The 21,789-nt window shown below is 36.0% G+C and overlaps 1 protein-coding gene across 5 annotated transcripts in view; it reads right to left on the bottom strand.

Annotated features, from left to right (window-relative positions):
* The window catches only part of LOC141517828 (uncharacterized), a 98,605-nt gene that overhangs the window by 33,985 nt on the left and 42,831 nt on the right, over positions 1-21,789 (bottom strand). For 2 of the 5 annotated variants that reach the window (XM_074229226.1, XM_074229227.1), the window contains exons 2-4: positions 9,510-9,626; positions 7,239-7,355; positions 4,985-5,101 (exon numbers count right to left, since the gene is read on the bottom strand). In XM_074229226.1, coding sequence (XP_074085327.1) covers positions 4,985-5,101; positions 7,239-7,355; positions 9,510-9,626 — 351 coding nt within the window. The remainder of the gene's footprint in view (positions 1-4,984; positions 5,102-7,238; positions 7,356-9,509; positions 9,627-21,789) is intronic. The other 3 variants (XM_074229228.1, XM_074229230.1, XM_074229229.1) reach the window with 2 other exon arrangements.

Genomic DNA, 21,789 nt, shown 5'->3' with positions numbered 1-21,789 from the left:
CAGTGGATGGAGCACCAGCCTGGGAATCAGGAAGGACCTGAGTTCAAATCAGATCTCAGACTCTGAATAATTACCTAGCTATGTGACCTTGGGCAAGTCATTTAACCCCATTGCCTTGCCAAAAAAGCAAACAAATCAACCAATGTCATAGGTGCTTAGGCAATAAATATGCATTATAAGGATGCTTACAGACCAATTATTATTCTAATTTTTGAAGAGACCTTACGCTCTTACAAAAGATGAACATGCTATAACTAGCATCTATGTAGGCAACTTGGTGTACAATGGACAGATTCCTAGATCTGAATTCAGTAAGTTTTGAGTTCATATAGGGTCTCAGATACATTTACAGGCTGAGTGACCCTGAGCAAGACATTTATCTTATTCTAGATGTCTCAATTTCTTCAATTGTAAATTCTGATGATAATAGTACCCAGCTTCCAGGGTTGATATGAGGATCAAATGAGTTTAAGTTTGAAAGAAACTTAATCCTTAGCTCATAGTATACACTAAATAAATTTGAGCTACTATTATTTGATTTTGTTTCTTCATCTACAAGACAGGGATAATAATAGTACCTGCCTGCAAAGAATGTTGTGAAGCTAAGAAGTATTCACAAAATGCTGTTCAAACCTTAAAACAGTATATGACTGGTAGCTATTTGACCTTAGGAAATATAATTGTAGAGGACTGGACTTCTTGACTGAATTAAGCAGAGTTAAGATCAAGATTATTGAATTGATCAATCTATCAATGGCATTAGTCTAAATGTAATCAGGCTGGTTAATTAAATGGGAAAGGAAGAGAGTGCCTGGAAAGCTTATGAAGCTGCTAAGTATATTGAGACTGACTGAGACTCAGTCTCACCCTGTGGGTTTTGTACAAAATTGCAAACAGATCGATTCCAAAGGTCAGCAGGGACAACAGTCCCAGAAGTTCTGTGTGTGTGTGTGTGTGTGTGTGTGTGTGTGTGTGTGTGTGTATGTGTGTGTCTGTGTGGTGTGTGGTATGTGTGTGAGTGTGTGTGTGTGTGTGTGTGTCTGTGTGGTGTGTGGTGTGTGGTGTGTGTGAGTGTGTGTCTGTGTGGTGTGTGAGTGTGTATGTGTGTGTGCTGTGTGGTGTGTGTGGTGTGTGTGAGTGTGTGTGTGTGTATGTGTGTATGTGATCAGAGAAAAATCTGGGGTCAGTGATTAGAAGCAGTGTCTGCATTGGGAGCTGAGAACAACAAATGCAGAGGACTCTATATGGAGCTTGACAGAGAGTATGCCATTACTAAAGACAAGTTTGGAGTGCCCATGAAGGAGAGTAAAAAATTTTCAGTAAATGGACTTCCAGGAGCTGTGAGTTTATCCATTTTCCTTCTGAACTTTACAAACTTGAACCACTTTCCTCTGCATCCTATATATTGTGGGAGCCACAAACATTTAGGAGGATGCTTTCTACCAATGGTTTTTACTGTACTGCTTTAGTAAGTACTTCTAAATAAAAACTAATTCTGGGTGCCTGACTAATTGACATAAACTGATAATCATTGGGAGGGAAGGCTATTGTTTGGGGATTGTGAACAAGAATATTAGAAAAATAATCACCCAACTCCTCAGGGTTTTTCTCCTGGATTGTGGGAGAAAATGTAGCTAAATTCTAGAGACTCAGTTTTTAATGCAAATGGGAGTTTTGGAAAATAGCTCTAGAGCTAGTACTGCATTAAATTAATGTTTAATTATAGTGGGCTTGTTTCTGAAAATAGGTCCTGTGGCCAATAGAGTTTGGTACAATAAAGAAAATGTACCCCAAGGATTATTTGTTTTCATTATATTGATAATTCATAATTAATTGATTGAGGTTTTTAAATTTTTTCATTCATTCTTCATTCATACAGCTCCTTCTAGGTGAGCCAGTCAGTCTCTGAATGACATAACTGTAAGAGGAGATTTTTCTAATCTTTGGGATGCATGTTCCTCAGTCTTGGAGAGGACCCCATCAAAACAGGAAATCTTACTTATTTTAGAAAATAAACAGAATCTAATCTAGGTGAATTCTTGACCAGAAAGAATAAGCCCCTTGTATTCCTTCATTAGGATTTAGCATGATTCAGCTCATGAATGAAAAAAACAACTACAGTGGTATGAGAGGAGATGTATTCCTCTGTCCAGATAGCTGTGGGGGCTGAGGCTTATGATCAAGTCACATTCTCAGTAGAAGGATGCATTCCCTTTTCCATAGGTATTTAAAGCATTCCTGATGTTTTCATGGTTTTTGTCTGTGGTTACTGAGAGAGATCACTGACTATCAATTTATTGATTATTAGCTAGTCTAATAAAAAATTTATTATAATTATAATATAATATATAATATAATATAAATATAATAATAAATAATATAAATATAATATAATAATTATAATAATTAATTGGGTTTTTCTTTCATCACAGAGGTGATGAGGGCCAATTGAGGATCATATTTCTATGAATGGAGAAAAATATACATGACATGTATATCTTATATACATGACATGTTAACATTGGAGATAAAATTTGACAGCAGATTGTCTTTGTGAGATGAGTTCCATTGAGAAGTTGAGGATAATTCTGAAATTGTGAACACAGAAAATATTGGGAGGATGGTGCTCTCAAAAGGAAAGGGAAAATTTGGAAGATGAGAAGGCCTACAGGGAAAAACAATGCATTATGTTTTGGGCATATTGAATTGAGATGCCTCTGAGATGACCAAGAAGCAAAGGCTGATGAATGACTGTAAATCAAAAGAGAGTATTAAGTTGGAAACATCTCAATAGACATGATAATTAAGAGCATAGAGTTGCATTGAGATTTTCAAGTGAAATATACAGGAACAGGGAAAGAAAAATTCAGAATAGAGTCTTCACAAAGAAGATAAGAAGGAGGGGAACCATGAGAGAGCAATAACACAAAAATCTAAAGAGGAAAGAGAATGTAGCCAGAAAACTAAAATAAATTGAGGATTGAGAAAAGACTATTATATTTGACAACTTAGAGAACATTGTGTCAATGGAAAGAGGAGGTTGGATTGTGAATAAATGGGGAACAATCTGCTGGAGAATGAGGGGGATAGAATCAAGAGTGAATGTAGAGAGGTTAGCTTTGTCAAGGAGAAAGGACATTCTTTATCCAAAACTGGAGTGAAGTTAAAGCTCATGAGGGATGCTGAAGGTGCTGTAGGTGCCATTCTCATCTAAGAGACTGGTGGAAAGCTGTGATGTAAGAAGTTCAAGAATCAGTGAGAATATTTGGAACATTCTCTCACTTTAGATATTGGAATAAAAATTTATCTTGCTATAGTGAAGGCTTCATTGAAATTAGATAACATAAATTTATAGTTGATCTGTTAGCATGATTTCATTATTTCCTCCAGATCCATTTATTAGCACATGAGTAGAATAGAAGGGGAAAAGATGATCTGAGCACTTCCATATTCAGGTTTGGCAAGATGTGGTGGATGATAAGACAAGGTGTCTAAGGACTGAAGACTAGATTAGAGTTAAGTTGATTCATTAAGGCATTTGTGTCACCATTGCAGATGTAATGACCATGGAGAGAAATGAAGGGTAGAGGGTCTGAAAGGCATGTGAGTATGAAGAACCAGATTAAGAGGAAAAAAATAAGGATAAAAGATTATGAACAAAGCTTTTCCTCCCCTTTCCTAGAAATACTTTAAAAAGAAGTAGTCTGAATTCATTGTCTCCATTACCTCTTTCCATCTTACTGAGCCTTATTTAATTCTTCCCATACAATTTTCAACCACTCCATTAAACTACCTTTATCATAATAGGGTTTACTTCATGGTAACAATGCCTAAAACAATTATATGCACATCTTTTCTTATTTTACTATACCTGGGTTATCTGAAAATGGCAAATGACCTCTTTTTTGCCACATCACTGGTTTTTGTGAAGTTACAGGAAAGTGTCTATTATATGTATAGATGGGTCTTGAGTAGAAACATTAGCAATGGAGGTTTAAAAAATCAAGGACATGTGACTCACTTGAGTATGAAAAATATTCAATTTAGTATTAGAGGCCAACATAATAAGAAACACATCCAATTGAGAACATTCAACAGATTTCTCACAGTTTTAAAAAAGAGTGAATACATCTTAGGAATATCTACTTCCATATTTTCACTTCATTTCTTCCATATTTTTGCTCAGTAAGGAAAAGTCCTGGATACAGCAAAATAATTCTTAAAAATCCAATTTTATAATATATGTCAAGAAATCAACTCAATCTGGAGGAATCATGGTATCCTAGAGTTGGAGAGCATAACAAGGACATCTGATCCAGCTCAGGCCTGAATAGGAATCTCCACAATTATATAGCAGCCACATAAGCATTCAGACTAGACCCACTGTCTACTAAGCCATCTCTGTTCTCTTTTGGATAGCTATAAGGGTTAAGATGCTATAATTATATCAAACATAAATTTGCTTTTCAAGCTTCTGTTCATTGTATCTAGTTTTGCCAGAGAGACAGAGAATGATGATACATCAATGATCAGGATGAAATGTTTCAGGGAGATGGAGTGGAAGCCAGGTTTTTGTGAATTGTAGAGAGAGGAAATATTTGTTCTCTTAAAGGTCCCATTAGGGCTTTGTTCTTTTAAGAAACATCCTGAATTCAGGTTATCATTAACTGAAAAACAAGCAAACAATTGAACAATACCACAAACCTGAAAAAAATCATGAGATCAGTCAAAGTTAAATCTGGTAAAAGAAATCATACAGTGGAGCAGTGAGGAGCTCTGGATGCTGGGATCATTTGGGGATGGACAAATAGTTGATATACTGGTCTCCTTAAAAAAGGGAACTCTTCCTCTCTCCATCCCACTGAACCTTCTACCACCCCAGTGAAGACAGCTCATTGTCATCAACCTATAGGTGTATAATTGATATGACTTAAAACATATGCATTTCATGAAACAAAACAAAATTTTTATTGTTCTTTAGTACCTGGATCTTCTGTAGCAGGCAGTTCAACCTTTCTTCGTGGTCTCCCAGAATTTTTTGAAGTTACAGGTAGGGAAATATGTGGTTTATTGATCATTGCTTCATGTATGGAAAAAAGTCCTGTGAAGTGGAGAGTTTTGGAAAATCAAGAACATGCCACTCACCTGACTCCACAAAATATTCAATCTCGTATTGAAGATCAACATAAAAAGAAAGATAGGCAAGGGCATCAATTCTAGGGATACTTTCCTGCACACATGCATTTTTTTCTCCACTTCTCCCAAGATTTTACTTTGCTAGGTGAAGTACAGTGCTTTCTAGTAAAAAACCCATTTTTTTTGCCACATATGGGAATAAAATCTTTGGTTTTGGAAATGGAAAGAAGTTACAATAAATGTAGAGCAAATATCGAGGAATCTTAGAGTTGCAGAGAATATCAAGCTTAGACTTGAACAGTAATCTCCAGAACCAAAGAACAGACATATAAGCAATCAGTCTGAACCCACTATCTACTGAGGCATCTCTGTCCCCTTTGCACAACTCTAGACATTAAGATGCTATAATATTATTGAATATAAATTTGCTTTTTCAAGCTCCTATCCATTCTATCTAATTTTGCCAGAGAGAGAGAGAGAGAGAGAGAGAGAGAGAGAGAGAGAGAGAATGAGAACTATGATACTTCAGTGACCAGGGTTAATTATTTTGGGAAGGTGGAGTGGAAACCAGGTTTCCATGAATAGTAGAGGTAAGAAATATTTGTGCTCTTAAAGGCCCCATTATGGTTCCATTGCTTTAAGCAAAATCCTGATTCAGTTTGACATTAATTGAAAAACAAACAGTTGAACACCTCCACAAATTTGGGAAAAAACCATGAGTTCAACTGAAGTGTAATCTGGTAGAAGAAATCACACAGTGGAGCAATGGTGAAGCTCTGAATGCTGGAATCATTAGGGATGGACAAACAGCTGATATATTGGTCTCCTTAAAAAAAATGAACTCTTCCTTTCTCTTTGTTCCACTGAAACTTCTACCATTGCACTGAGGACAGCTCACTCTCATCAACTTATGGGTTTTTAATTAATAAAACTTAAAACATGCTTGTTTTATGAAATGAAACAAACTTTCTATTGTTTTTTAGTACCTGGGTCTTCTGTAACCAGCAACTCTACCCTTTTTTGTTTCCTCACTGGTTTTTGTGAAGTTACAGGAAAGTATCTATTATATGTATAGATGGGCCTTGAGTAGAAACATTAGCAATGGAGGTTTGAAAAATCAAGGACATGTGACTCACTTGAGTATGAAAAATATTCAGTTTACTATTAGAGGCCAACATAATGAGAAACACTTCCAATTGAGAACATTCAACAGATTTCCCACAGTTTTAAAAAAGAGTGAATAAATCTTAGGAATATCTTCTTCCATATTTTCACTTCATTTCTTCCAGACTTTTGCTCAGTAAGGAAAAGTCCTAGGTACAGCAAAATAATTCTTCTTAAAAATCCAATTTTATAATATATGTCAAGAAATCAGCTCAATCTGGAGGAATCATGGTATCCTAGAGTTGGAGAGCATAACAAGGACATCTGATCCAGCTCAGGCCTGAATAGGAATCTCCACAATTATATAGCAGCCACATAAGCATTCAGACTAGACCCACTGTCTACTAAGCCATCTCTGTTCTCTTTTGGATAGCTATAAGGGTTAAGATGCTATAATTATATCAAACATAAATTTGCTTTTCAAGCTTCTGTTCATTGTATCTAGTTTTGCCAGAGAGACAGAGAATGATGATACATCAATGATCAGGATGAAATGTTTCAGGGAGATGGAGTGGAAGCCAGGTTTTTGTGAATTGCAGAGAGAGGAAATATTTGTTCTCTTAAAGGTCCCATTAGGGCTTTGTTCTTTTAAGAAACATCCTGAATTCAGGTTATCATTAACTGAAAAACAAGCAAACTATTGAACAATACCACAAACCTGAAAAAAATCATGAGATCAGTCAAAGTTAAATCTGGTAAAAGAAATCATACAGTGGAGCAGTGAGGAGCTCTGGATGCTGGGATCATTTGGGGATGGACAAATAGTTGATATACTGGTCTCCTTAAAAAAGGGAACTCTTCCTCTCTCCATCCCACTGAACCTTCTACCACCCCAGTGAAGACAGCTCATTGTCATCAACCTATAGGTGTATAATTGATATGACTTAAAACATATGCATTTCATGAAACAAAACAAAATTTTTATTGTTCTTTAGTACCTGGATCTTCTGTAGCAGGCAGTTCAACCTTTCTTCGTGGTCTCCCAGAATTTTTTGAAGTTACAGGTAGGGAAATATGTGGTTTATTGATCATTGCTTCATGTATGGAAAAAAGTCCTGTGAAGTGGAGAGTTTTGGAAAATCAAGAACATGCCACTCACCTGACTCCACAAAATATTCAATCTCGTATTGAAGATCAACATAAAAAGAAAGATAGGCGAGGGCATCAATTCTAGGGATACTTTCCTGCACACATGCATTTTTTTTCTCCACTTCTCCCAAGATTTTACTTTGCTAGGTGAAGTACAGTGCTTTCTAGTAAAAAACCCATTTTTTTGCCACATATGGGAATAAAATCTTTGGTTTTGGAAATGGAAAGAAGTTACAATAAATGTAGAGCAAATATCGAGGAATCTTAGAGTTGCAGAGAATATCAAGCTTAGACTTGAACAGTAATCTCCAGAACCAAAGAACAGACATATAAGCAATCAGTCTGAACCCACTATCTACTGAGGCATCTCTGTCCCCTTTGCACAACTCTAGACATTAAGATGCTATAATATTATTGAATATAAATTTGCTTTTTCAAGCTCCTATCCATTCTATCTAATTTTGCCAGAGAGAGAGAGAGAGAGAGAGAGAGAGAGAGAGAGAGAGAGACAGAGAGAGAGAGAGAGAATGAGAACTATGATACTTCAGTGACCAGGGTTAATTATTTTGGGAAGGTGGAGTGGAAACCAGGTTTCCATGAATAGTAGAGGTAAGAAATATTTGTGCTCTTAAAGGCCCCATTATGGTTCCATTGCTTTAAGCAAAATCCTGATTCAGTTTGACATTAATTGAAAAACAAACAGTTGAACACCTCCACAAATTTGGGAAAAAACCATGAGTTCAACTGAAGTGTAATCTGGTAGAAGAAATCACACAGTGGAGCAATGGTGAAGCTCTGAATGCTGGAATCATTAGGGATGGACAAACAGCTGATATATTGGTCTCCTTAAAAAAAATGAACTCTTCCTTTCTCTTTGTTCCACTGAACCTTCTACCATTGCACTGAGGACAGCTCACTCTCATCAACTTATGGGTTTTTAATTAATAAAACTTAAAACATGCTTGTTTTATGAAATGAAACAAACTTTCTATTGTTTTTTAGTACCTGGGTCTTCTGTAACCAGCAACTCTACCCTTTTTTGTTTCCTCACTGGTTTTTGTGAAGTTACAGGAAAGTATCTATTATATGTATAGATGGGCCTTGAGTAGAAACATTAGCAATGGAGGTTTGAAAAATCAAGGACATGTGACTCACTTGAGTATGAAAAATATTCAGTTTACTATTAGAGGCCAACATAATGAGAAACACTTCCAATTGAGAACATTCAACAGATTTCCCACAGTTTTAAAAAAGAGTGAATAAATCTTAGGAATATCTTCTTCCATATTTTCACTTCATTTCTTCCAGACTTTTGCTCAGTAAGGAAAAGTCCTAGGTACAGCAAAATAATTCTTCTTAAAAATCCAATTTTATAATATATGTCAAGAAATCAGCTCAATCTGGAGGAATCATGGTATCCTAGAGTTGGAGAGCATAACAAGGACATCTGATCCAGCTCAGGCCTGAATAGGAATCTCCACAATTATATAGCAGCCACATAAGCATTCAGACTAGACCCACTGTCTACTAAGCCATCTCTGTTCTCTTTTGGATAGCTATAAGGGTTAAGATGCTATAATTATATCAAACGTAAATTTGCTTTTCAAGCTTCTGTTCATTGTATCTAGTTTTGCCAGAGAGACAGAGAATGATGATACATCAATGATCAGGATGAAATGTTTCAGGGAGATGGAGTGGAAGCCAGGTTTTTGTGAATTGTAGAGAGAGGAAATATTTGTTCTCTTAAAGGTCCCATTAGGGCTTTGTTCTTTTAAGAAACATCCTGAATTCAGGTTATCATTAACTGAAAAACAAGCAAACAATTGAACAATACCACAAACCTGAAAAAATCATGAGTTCAGTCAAAGCTAAATCTGGTAAAAGAAATCATACAGTGGAGCAGTGAGGAGCTCTGGATGCTGGGATCATTTGGGGATGGACAAATAGTTGATATACTGGTCTCCTTAAAAAAATGAACTCTTCTTCTCTCCATCCCACTGAACCTTCTACCACCCCAGTGAAGACAGCTCATTGTCATCAACTTATAGGTGCATAATTGATATGACTTAAAACATATTCATTTCATGAAAGAAAACAAAATTTTTATTGTTCTTTAGTACCTGGATCTTCTGTAGCAGGCAGTTCAACCTTTCTTCGTGGTCTCCCAGAATTTTGTGAAGCTACAGGTAGGGAAATATATGTTTTATTGATCATTGCTTCATGTATGGAAAAAAGTCCTGTGAAGTAGAGAGTTTTGGAAACTCAAGAACATGCCACTCACCTGACTCCACAAAATATTCAATCTAGTACTGAAGATCAACATAAAAAGAAAGATAGGCAAGGGCATCAATTCTAGGGATACTTTCCTGCACACAATGCATTTTTTTTCTCCACTTCTCCCAAGATTTTACTTTGCTAGGTGAAGTACAGTGCTTTCTAGTAAAAACCCATTTTTTTGCCACATATGGGAATAAAATCTTTGGTTTTGGAAATGGAAAGAAGTTACAATAAATGTAGAGCAAATATTGAGGAATCTTAGAGTTGCAGAAAATATCAAGCTTAGACTTGAACAGTAATCTCCAGAACCAAAGAACAGACACATAAGCAATCAGTCTGAACCCACTATCTACTTGAGGCATCTCTGTCCCCTTTGCACAACTCTAGACATTAAGATGCTATAATATTATTGAATATAAATTTGCTTTTTCAAGCTCCTATCCATTCTATCTAATTTTGCCAGAGAGAGAGAGAGAGAGAGAGAGAGAGAGAGAGAGAGAGAGAGAGAGAGAGACAGAGAGAGAGAGAGAATGAGAACTATGATACTTCAGTGACCAGGGTTAATTATTTTGGGAAGGTGGAGTGGAAACCAGGTTTCCATGAATAGTAGAGGTAAGAAATATTTGTGCTCTTAAAGGCCCCATTATGGTTCCATTGCTTTAAGCAAAATCCTGATTCAGTTTGACATTAATTGAAAAACAAACAGTTGAACACCTCCACAAATTTGGGAAAAAACCATGAGTTCAACTGAAGTGTAATCTGGTAGAAGAAATCACACAGTGGATCAGTGAGAAGCTCTGAATGCTGGAATCATTAGGGATGGAGAAATAGCTGATATATTGGTCTCCTTAAAAAATGAACTCTTCCTTTCTCTCTCTTCCACTGAACCTTCTACCATTGCACTGAGGACAGCTCACTGTCATCAACCTATGGGTTTTTAATTAATAAAACTTAAAACATGTTCGTTTTATGAAATGAAGCAAACTTTTTATTGTTCTTTAGTACCTGGGTCTTCTGTAACCAGCAACTCTATCCTTCTTTGTTTCCTCACTCCTTTTTGTGAAGTTACAGGTAAGAAAATGTGTGTTTTATGGAAAGATGTTTGAAAAACGTCCTGTGAAATAATTCATCTAAATTTAAAAAAATCAACCTAATTTCCCACAGACATTAGAGCTATAGATCCCCCTCCCAAAAAAAAGACAAGATTGAAACAAGTTTTCAACTGGAGACATCATGGATGATCTCCAGTGAACATCTGTCTTTTGGGGAGAAAAGATAAAGTCCAATTAGGTGGGAGAGTAGGAAAGCCAGCAAGAGATTTTTAGCCACAGTGCATTCCGGGTCCAGACAGCTTGACAACAGCATTTGTTCTGGCAGCTAAATAGCAAGCCAGGAGGGAGTGTCCCAACCCCAAACCAAGTCTGAATTCTGGGATTACTGGGACAAAAGACAAGACTGGGTTGGGAGCAAACCACTACATAGGTAGAGCTATACATAAAGGAGGAAACAAATCTCTGCAAAGGCAATGCCTGAGCTGCATAGGCAACATCTTGGCCAATGAGAAACTGGGGATCAGAACCATACCCCAGAACAAAAAGCTTGGGTCTATATTTCCTATGCCCCAGAAACACAGCTCAAACAATCAAAATAAGCAAAAATCACCTAAAAGAGGACTAACAATAGAAAGCTACTATGTAAATAAAGATGACAAAATTGCCACCTCTGAAGAAGAAAGTAGTGAAAAATTACCTACCTAAGAAGTCTCAAAGAAGTCTATGAATTGGACTCAAATTGAAAAACCCCTTAGATGGGCTTTAAAAAGAATTTAAATATCAAAGAAGAGGAAGAAGAAAAATAGAAAGAAAAAATGAAAGTCATGCAGGAAAATTATGAAAAATTGACCAAAGAAATCAATTGCTTTAGAAGTAAAAGTAGTCAACTGGAAAAAGCATGTAACTCTTCAAAAAATAAAATGACTAACTGAAAAAAGGAATGCAACTCATCTAAAACTCAAATCGACCAACTGGAAAAAGAAATGCAACTCATCTAAGACTTAAATCGAACAACTGGAAAAGGAAAACAACTCATCTAAAACTCAAATTGACCAACTGGAAAGGGAATACAACTCAGCAAAAAGTAAAAATTAACCAAGTTGAAAAAGAAAATGCAAAAACTAACTGAAAAAACCATAAAACTTAGCACTGGAGTAACAAAAACCAGTGACTCTATGAGACACCAAGATTCCATCAAACAAAGTAAAAAGGCTGAAAAAAAACTGAAGAAAATGTAAATGCTCTTTAGGAAAAACAAATGATGGGTAGCTAGGTGGTGCAGTGGATAGAACACCAGCCCTGGAGTCAGGAGTACCTGAGTTCAAATCTGGCCTCAGACACTTAATAATTACCTAGCTGTGTGGCCTTGGGCAACCCCATTTGCCTTGCAAAAAAAAAAAAAAAAAAGAACAAAAAGGAAAAACAAATGACCTGGAAAAGAGATCCAGGAGAGATAATTTATTAATTATTAATCTAATAGAAAATCCAGATAAGAGCCTGGAAAATATTTTTTCAGAAAATTATAAGGGAAAACCATCCAAATCTGCTAGATCAAGAAAACAAAATAGCCATTGAAAGAATAAATACAACTCCTCTAGGAAGAGACCCCAGGATAAAAATTCCAAGGACTACTACAGTTAAATTCCACAATTCTCAAAGGAGAAATTACTGCAAGCACTAAAAAAAAAAAGAAGCAATTTTAAAAACAAAGGAAACACTGTCTTACATAGGACTTATCAGCTTCAATACTGAAGGACTGGAATACCAAACACTGAAATACCAAATTTCAGAGGGCAAAGGACCTTGGATTAAAACCAAGAATTTATTAATTTTCAAAATTCAGTTTATTGTGTTAGGGAAAAGGTTCAATAGAGAACTCCCAAAATTTCCTGATAAAAGGACCAGAACTGAACAGAAAATTCAATCTTCAAATACAAGACTCAAGTGATACATAAAATGGTAAACAGAAAGGGGGAAAAACAAAACAAAACTCATGATAATCAAGAACATTAAATTGTATGCAATCCTACAAGGAAAGATAACATTTGTAATGCTTGAGAATGGTATGTCTCTTAGGATAGGTAAAGTGTTGAATATAATTGAAGAAACTGAATTTAGAGGACATTGGTATGGTTGAAAAAGAACAAAATAATATCATTATATTTGAGACAAATAGTCCAGGTGAAAAGTTGGGGTGTTAACTCTGAACTTATGTGTTTCATGTTTCCTCTGATCTACTTTAATTCTGTCTTGCTCATAGAGCTCAGCACTTTCTCTGATGAAGGCATCCTATACTGGGTGGTCCTAAGTCAGTGTCTCTCATACCTTTTCAATTAATTGTAAAGTTCTTAAGAGAGACCTTTGGAGTGTTCCAGTACTTAGAGAACTTAGAGATTCTATAGTTAATTAAATTAGAAGTGACTTTACTTCACTAGATACTTAGAAGTTTGTAGTACCTTTTGGGCAGAGGGTTTGAAATAAAGAGATTAGAAAGTGATCTTATGTTAAGTCATACTTTAGTTAAAATACCATGGTTGGGAAGCTAAAGGGGACAAATATGGAAGAGAGAATGCGGGGGGGGGGGTGGTTAGGGGTGGTACAAATGTTTCATGAAATGATTTGGCTTTTCATGATGCCATGGCTCATGTGAATTGTGGGTCCATGTGGGGTACTTGAAGAGAAGGTAAGGAATAAAGTGACTGTAATTTAATTTGATTCATGGCTCTTAAGAAGTGTATTTCTAATGAGACAGAAGAGGGAAGAATATTTAATGACTATAAGGCAACTGTGCTTATCAATCAAGTACTCAATCAACATTTGATTGATAGTATTTAGAGCTTATCAAGCAAGCAAGCAACTTTTGATTGATTGAAAATACTCTTATCAGGTAATTTAAAAGGAGTATGATTTGATAAAAGGGATATAAGTACAAGATAGGGTTAAAACAATAAAAACATTAAAAGAAGGAGAAGGCTACACATTAGTGGATAAATAATACCAAGATTACATTAAATGAAGTAAAAAGACTGAAAAAATTAAAGAAAAGTTAATACTTTTTAGGAAAAAGAAATGACCTGGAAAATAGATCCTGAAGAGATAATTTATTAATTATTAGTCTATCAGAAAATCTAGATAAAAAAAGAGCCTGGAAAAGATACAAAGATCTATTATAGTTGAGGGAATGAAGGGAGGGTATAAAAACTGAGCAAATCCTATTCAATAGATTTGGCCCAGAGAGGAATGAGATAAATTCCTAATTTGGATTAAAAATCTATTCCATTGTACAGGGAGGTGGGGGATGAGTGGAAGGAAGGGAGAGAAAAGGAAAGAAGGAACTAATTAAAGAAAAAGCAAAAGATATAAGTGAAAATAAACTGAAAGTTAAAATTTTAAAAGAAAAATTAAAGGGGAAAGGAAGTAAAACATTGCTGAGGAGGAATAAGAGGAAAGGAAAGAGAAAAGTATAAATGGGAAAAGATAACATGGAGGGAAATTCAGGATTAATAATCTTAACTGTAAATGTGAATGGGATGAACTTTCCCATAAAATGAAAGCAGATAGCAGAATGGATTAAAAACCAGAATCTTACAATATGTTGTTTATAAGACACATCTGAATCAGAGAGATAAACACAGGATAAAGATAAAAGGCAAAATATATTGTGCATTGATCAAAATAAAAATAATCAGGGGTAGACATTAAATGTACTAAGGAAGTAAACTACATTTTCTTAAAAGACAACATGGATAATGAAGTTATAACTTATTAAACATATATAAAAATAGTGGTAAATTTATTTTTAGGCTTTTTTTTGCAAGACAATGGGGTTAAGTGGCTTGCCCAAGGCCACACAGCTAGGTAATTATGAAGTGTCTGAGGATGGATTTGAACTCAGGTACTCCTAACTCCAGAGCTGGTGTTCTATCTACTGCACCACCTAGCCACCCCAGTAAATTCTTTTTTAAAAATTTATTTAGTTTTTGAATTTTACAATTTTCCCCCTAATCTTGCTTCCCTCGCCCCATCCCCTCAGAAGGTAGTCTATTAGTCTTTACATTGTTTCCATGGTATACACTGATCTAAGTTGAATGGGATGAAAGAGAAATCATATTCTTAAGGGGAAAAAATAAAGTATAAGAGATAGCAAGTTTACATAATAATGATTTTTTTCAAATTAAAGTATTAGTCTTTGGTCTTTGTTTAAACTCCACAATTCTTTCTCTGGACACAGATGGTATTCTCTATCACAGATATCCCAGAATTGTGCCTGATTGTTGCATTGATGGAATGAATAAGTCCATTATCATTGATTATCACTCCCATGTTGCTGTTAGGGTGTACAATGTTCTGCTGGTTCTGCTCATCTCACTCAGCATCAATTCATGCAAATCCTTCCAGCTTCCCTGCATTTCCATCTCTCCTGGTTTCTAGTAGAACAATAGTGTTGACTTCCAACCAAGATGGCTGAGAGAAGACAAGCAGAGTTCTAAAGTCTTCTGATATTTCCCCATCTACAATATGAAACAAACCTCTTTACAGAAATCCAAGGCACAAAAACCAGAAAGAAATGCTGGGAGAAGAACATTTACCTCAGGATTTGTCTTCTGCAGTTGTGAGTGAGTCCAGGCACAGACAGCCTGATTAGCTATAGTGTTGGATCCTGGGGAGCCTGAGGGCTCAAGAGCAGGACCTGATAGATCAGCAGCCGGGCTAGACCATGGGAACTTGGGGCAACTACAGAGCAGAGGTGTTGGTGCTGATCTTCTGGAGGTTGCTGGTAGGGCTGGGGGGAGAGCTCCAGGGCAGGAGAGCTTCAGACATCATCCTGGGGTTCCTCTGATGTGAGGAATTCTTAGTCCACGCCTCCATTGGCTGAGGCCTCTTCCCAGAGCAAATACAATTACAGACTACTTCTGCCCCAGGCACAGGTGTGTGAGCAGAAGAACCAGCCCAGATTACAATAGGGAGAGGGATGACCTCACCTCAGGGTAGAGCCCACCATTGATTGAAGGCAAAAGTATTTAACAGGTTCAATCACGGCCTCTAGGCTAAGGGGGAAGGCCTCAATCAAGGTCACAGATACTCCAGAGAAAGCAACCAGCACCTCCTACTGGCCAGCTGTAGAAATTACACTCAGTGAGCAAATCCTCTAGCACCCCCACTGGCCAGCTGGAGATATTACACTCAGTGAGTAAAGCCTCTAGGGATCCCAACACCCAACCTCTGTGAAGCAGCCCCTCCCCAACCCAAGGTCATAGCAAAATGAAGAAAGGTCAGCGGAAAGGTAGATCCATAGAAAAATTCTTGGTAGGAAAAGACCCCAGCTCAGAGAGACCTAGAACCTCTGAGGAGAATATGATCTGGTCTCCAGCACAGAAAGATTCCTTTGAAGAAATAAGGAAGGAGTTTAAAAATCAATTGGAAAATCTGGGAGAGTCAATTAACACCTTGCAACAAGAAAACAAATCAATGGAAAATACAATTGGACAAACACAAAATGAGAATAATTTTCTCAGATACTCAAATGGGCAAATGTAAAAAGAAAATAGTTCTCTCAAAAGCTCAATTGGTCAAATGGAAAGCTCTTTCAAAAAGTGGAATTGACCAATTGGAAAAGGAGTTGCAAAAGGTAAATGAAGAAAACTCCCCTCCAAAAAAAAATGGAGTCTGCGGAAACTAATGACTTCATGAGACAGCTAGCAAGAGCCTGTTAAACAAAATTAAAAAATAGAAAAAAAATAGAAGAAAATGTAAAATGCCTCATCAGCAAAACCACTGACCTCGAGAATACATCGAGGAGGGGCAACCTGAGAATTATTAGACTTCCTGAAAACATTGAAGAGAAAAAAAAGCCTGGACTTAATATTACAGGATCTAGTGATGGAAAATTGCCCTGATATCATGGAACCAGAGGGCAAAGTAATATTCAAAGAATACATTGATCCCCCTCCAGAAAAAGATCCTAAAATGAAAACACCAAGGAATATTGTGGCTAAATTCTAGAATCAGATGAAAGAGAAAATCCTTCAAGCAGCCAGAAAGCAACAATTTAAAAACTAAGGAGCCACAGTAAGGATTATGCAGGACCTGACTGCATCAACATTAAAGGATTGAAGGCCTGGAATGAGATATTCCAAAGAGCAAAGGAGCTTGGAATGCAGCCAAGAATCCACTATCCCGCAAAGCCGAGACTTCTTTTTTTCAGGGGAAAAGATGGGCATTTAATGAAATGGAAGAATTTCAAATATTCCCAGTGAAAAGAAGAGAGCTAAATAGAAAATTCAGACATCAAAAAGGAGGTTCAAGAGACACATGAAAAGGTTAAAAACAAAAATAAAAACGGGGTAAAGAAAAAAAATTGCTATCTAATAAGTTGAAACTGGCTATATCCCAGCATGGGGAAAGGATTCTCATAATTCTTGAGGATTGTAACTCTAACAGAGAGAATATACCTAGCCAGAAGTGATGGACACTCATGACTTATCCATGAGACTGCTATCCAGTGGGAAGAAACTAGCTATAACCCTATTTGTGAGAAAGACTCTAATAACTCTCAAGAACTGTAATTCTATTAGATAGAATGTACTTAGCTAGAAGTGATGGATACTCAGAATTTTCTATGACTCAGATAGAATGATTTAAAAATACTTCCTCCTTAAAAAGAGGGACAGGAGGGGCAGCTAGGTGGATAAAGCATTAGCCCTGGAGTCAGGAGTACCTAGGTTCAAATCCAGTCTCAGACACTTAATAATTACCTAGCTGTGTGGCCTTGGGCAAGCCACTTAATCTCATTTGCCTTGCAGAAACCTAAAAAAAAAGGAGGGACAGGAAAGAGACAGGAGGAGGGAGGGGATTGAATGGGGGTAAATCTCATTACACTAAGAGGTACAAAATACCTATGGTAATAGAGGGGAAGAAGGGAGGAGGTGAGAACCACCTGAATCTTCTTCTCATCAGACTTGGCTTAAAGTCAACTTGCACACATACTCAGTTAAGTTAAAAAACTTCTAACCTCTCAAGTTTTAAAAGGGGAAAGGGGGAGGGGGGGATGGAGAAAGGGAGGGGGAGGGAAAAAGGGGAACTAATAAAAGGAAGGGAAGAGAAAAGGGAAAAAGGGAAAGGGGAAAGAAAAGGGAAGGGTGGATATAGGAGGGCAAACACACTGAAGGGGGGTGATATTCAGAAACAAAATGCTGGGGAATACAGATAAGGGGGAAGGGGAAAAATGCAAATAGAGGGAAGATAGCATGGAGGGCAAAAAAACTTTGAATGTGAATGGGATGAACTCTCCCTTAAAATGTTAGCGAATAGCAGAGTGGATTAAAAACCAGAATCCCACAATATGCTGCTTACAAGAAACTCATTTGAAGCAGAGAGATACATATAGAGTAAAGGTAAAAGGTTGGAGCAAAATACATTTTGCTTCAATTGAAGTGAAAAAAGCAGGGGTAGCAATCCTTATCTCAGACAAAGCAGCTGCAAAAATAGATATCGATAAAAGAGATAAGGAGGGAACATATATTCTCCTAAAAGGCACCATAGATAATAAAGTGATTTCAATACTGAATATATATGCACCCAGTGGGACAGCATCCAAATTCTTAGAGGAGAAGCTGAAAGAACTACAGGAAGACATAGACAGCAAAACTCTACTAGTGGGAGACCTCAACATCCCACTCTCAGATCTAGATAAATCCAATAAAAAATAAACAAGAAAGAAGTTAAGGAGGTAAATAGATTGTTAGAAAAATTAGATATGGTAGACTTATGGAGGAAATTGAATGGGGATAGAAAGGAATATTCCTTTTTCTCTGCAGTACATGGCACTTATACAAAAACTGACCATGTACTAGGGCATAAAAACCTAATGATCAACTGCAGAAAGGCAGAAATAGTGAATACACCTTTCTCAGATCACATAAAAGTCATATGCAATATTGGCCCAGGGAGGTATAGACTCAAAACCAATTGGAAACTGAATAACCCCATTTTAAGGGATGAGTGGATCAAAAAAAAATTATAGAAAGAATTAATCTTTTTATCCTAGATAATGACAATAATGAAACAACATACCAAAACCTATGGGATTCACTCAAAGCAGCTGTCAGGGAATATATTATAATCTTTAAATGCTTACATGAATAAATTAGAGAAAGAGGAAATCAATGAACTAAATATGCAACTAAAAAATTAGAGAAAGAACAAATTAAAAACCCCCAATTAAATAGCACATTAGAAATTCTAAAAATTAAAGGAGAAATTAATAAAATTGAAAGCAAGAAAACTATTGAATGAATAAATAAAACCAAAAGTTGGTTTTATGAAAAAAACCAATAAAATTGATAAACCTCTGGTCAATTTCATTAAAAAAAGAAAGAAGAAAACCAAATTGCTAGTATCATAAATGAAAAAGATGAACTCACCACCAATGAGGAGGAAATTGAAGTAATAATTCAAAATTATTTTTCCCAACTCTATGCCAATAAATTTGACAATCTAAGTGAAATGGATGAATATTTACAAAAATATAAGTTGCCCAGGTTAAATGAAGAGGAGATTAAAAACCTAAACAACCCTATCTAAGAAAAAGAAATTCAACAAGACATTATTGAACTCCCTAACAAAAAAGTCTCCAGGGCCAGATGGATTCACAATTGAATTCTACCAAACATTTAAGGAACAATTGGTTCCAATTCTATATAAACTCTTTGGAAAAATAGGGGAAGATGGAACTCTGCCTAACTCTTTCTATGAGACCAATATGGTGCTGATACTTAAACCATGAAGAGTTAAAACAGAGAAAGAAAATTATAGACCTATCTCCCTGATGAATATAGATGCAAAAATCTTAAAATCTTAGCAAAATGATTACAACAAGTTATCACTGGGATAATACATTACATTTTGATGAAATAGGATTCATCCCAGGAATGCAGAGTTGGTTCAATATCAGGAAAACTGTTAGTATAATGAATTATATCAACAGCAAAACTATCAGAATTTATATGATCATATCAATAGAAGTTGAAAAAGCTTTTGACAAAATACAGCACCCATTCCTACTAAAAATTCTAGTGAGTGTAGAAATAAATGGACTGTTTCTTAGAATAATTAGCAGTATCTATCTGAAACTATCAACAAGCACTATATTCAATGAGGAGAGGCTAGAGGCATTCCCAAAAAGATCAGAGGTGAAATAAGGATGCCCATTATGATCACTACTATTCAATATCATATTAGAAATGCTCACTTCAGCAATAAGAGAAGAAAAAGAAGTTGAAGGAATTAGAATTGGGAATGAGGAGACAAAACTCTCACTCTTTGCAGATTACATGACAGTATACCTAGAGAATCCCAAGAAATCATGCAAAAAACTACTGGAATCAATTAGCAATTTTAGTAAAGTTGCAGGATATAAAATAAACCCTCATAAATCCTCAACTTTTCTATATATGACTAGCAAGATACAGCAGGAAGAGCTAGAAAGAGAAATCCCATTCAAAGTAACCACAGACAATATAAAATACCTTGGAATCTATTTACCAAGGCAGACTCAGAAACTTTTTGAAAACATGTATAAAACACTTCTCAAGCAAATTAAATCAGATTTAAATAACTGGGCAAACTTCAACTGTTCATGGATAGTTGAAGTTTGCCCAGTTATTTAAATCTGATTTAATTTGCTAATAATATATATTTAATTTGCTAATAATATATTAAAAATGACTATGGTACCAAAACTAAACTACCTGTTTAGTGCCCTACCAATCAAAATTCCAAAAAAAATTACTTTAAGGAGTTAGAAAAAGTTGTAAGTAAATTCATATGGAGAAATAAAAAGTCAAGAATTTCCAGGGATTTAATGAAAAAAAAGTACAAAAGAAGGTGACTTAGCCCTGCCCTATTGAAAATTATATTATAAAGCATTCATCAGCAAAATTGTCTGATATTGGCTAAGAAATAGAGTGGTGAATCAGTGGAATAGATTAGGAGCAATAGCAGGAAATGATTATAGTAATCTGCTGTTTGATAAACCCAAAGAGTCCAGCTATTGGAATAAAAACTCTCTCTTTGCTAAAAACTGCTTGGAAAATTGGAAGTTAGTATGGAAGAAGCTTAGATTAGACCAACACCTCACACCCTATACCAAGATAAGATCAAAATGCATACAGGATTTAGACATAAAAAAACAATACTATAAGCAAATTAGAAGATCAAGGACTAGGTTACCCGTCAGATCTATGGAAATGGGAGCAGCTTATGACTAAGGAAGAGATAGAGAACATTACTAAAAACAGACTAGATGATTTTGATTACATTAAATTAAAAAGCTCTTGTACAGATAAAACCACTGTAACCAAGATCAAAAGAAATGTAGTAAACTGGGAAGCAATATTTACAACTAATGTTTCTGACAAAGGACTCATTTCTAAAATATACAAAGAACTGAGTCATAATAGCCAATCCCCAATTGACAAATGGTCAAAGGTTATGCAAAGGCAATTTATGAAAAAGGAGATCAAAGCAATCCATAGTCATATGAAAAATTGCTCTAAATCATTACTTATTGGAGAAATGCAAATTAAAGCTTCTCTGAGATACCACCTCATACCTCTCAGACTGGCCAATATGATCAGAAAGGATAACGATCATTGTTGGAAGGGTTCTGGGAAATCTGGAATACTAGGTAGAGCTGTGAACTCATCCAACCTTTCTGGAGAGAAATTTGCAACTGCACCCAAAGGACAACAAAAATGAGCATACCCTGTAGAGGGCCAGCCCCAGGGAGTGATATTCACATATCCTTGGTGGTCTTCTTCATCAAAGATATGTGTGGATTATTGCTCATTGTATGGATCCCTTGGCTCACCAGTGAACCCTGACCTAGGATAATCTGTGGCTCCAGGATGGTTTTAAAAGGTTTCTTTGATGGAGAAGCATGCATTTTTCTAAGAACAAATATTGTAAATTTACCCAAGAACTTGTAAAATTGGGTCTCTTTTAACTGGTCATTCCTGAGATGAGCTTCTGCTATAAAAAGTCTGAGTTTCCAAAAATAAAGTTGGTAGAG

The sequence above is a fragment of the Macrotis lagotis genome, chromosome 3 (assembly GCF_037893015.1).
Source record: "Macrotis lagotis isolate mMagLag1 chromosome 3, bilby.v1.9.chrom.fasta, whole genome shotgun sequence".
Taxonomy (NCBI): Eukaryota; Metazoa; Chordata; class Mammalia; order Peramelemorphia; family Peramelidae; genus Macrotis; species Macrotis lagotis.
This window is presented reverse-complemented; position numbering and strand designations above follow the sequence as displayed.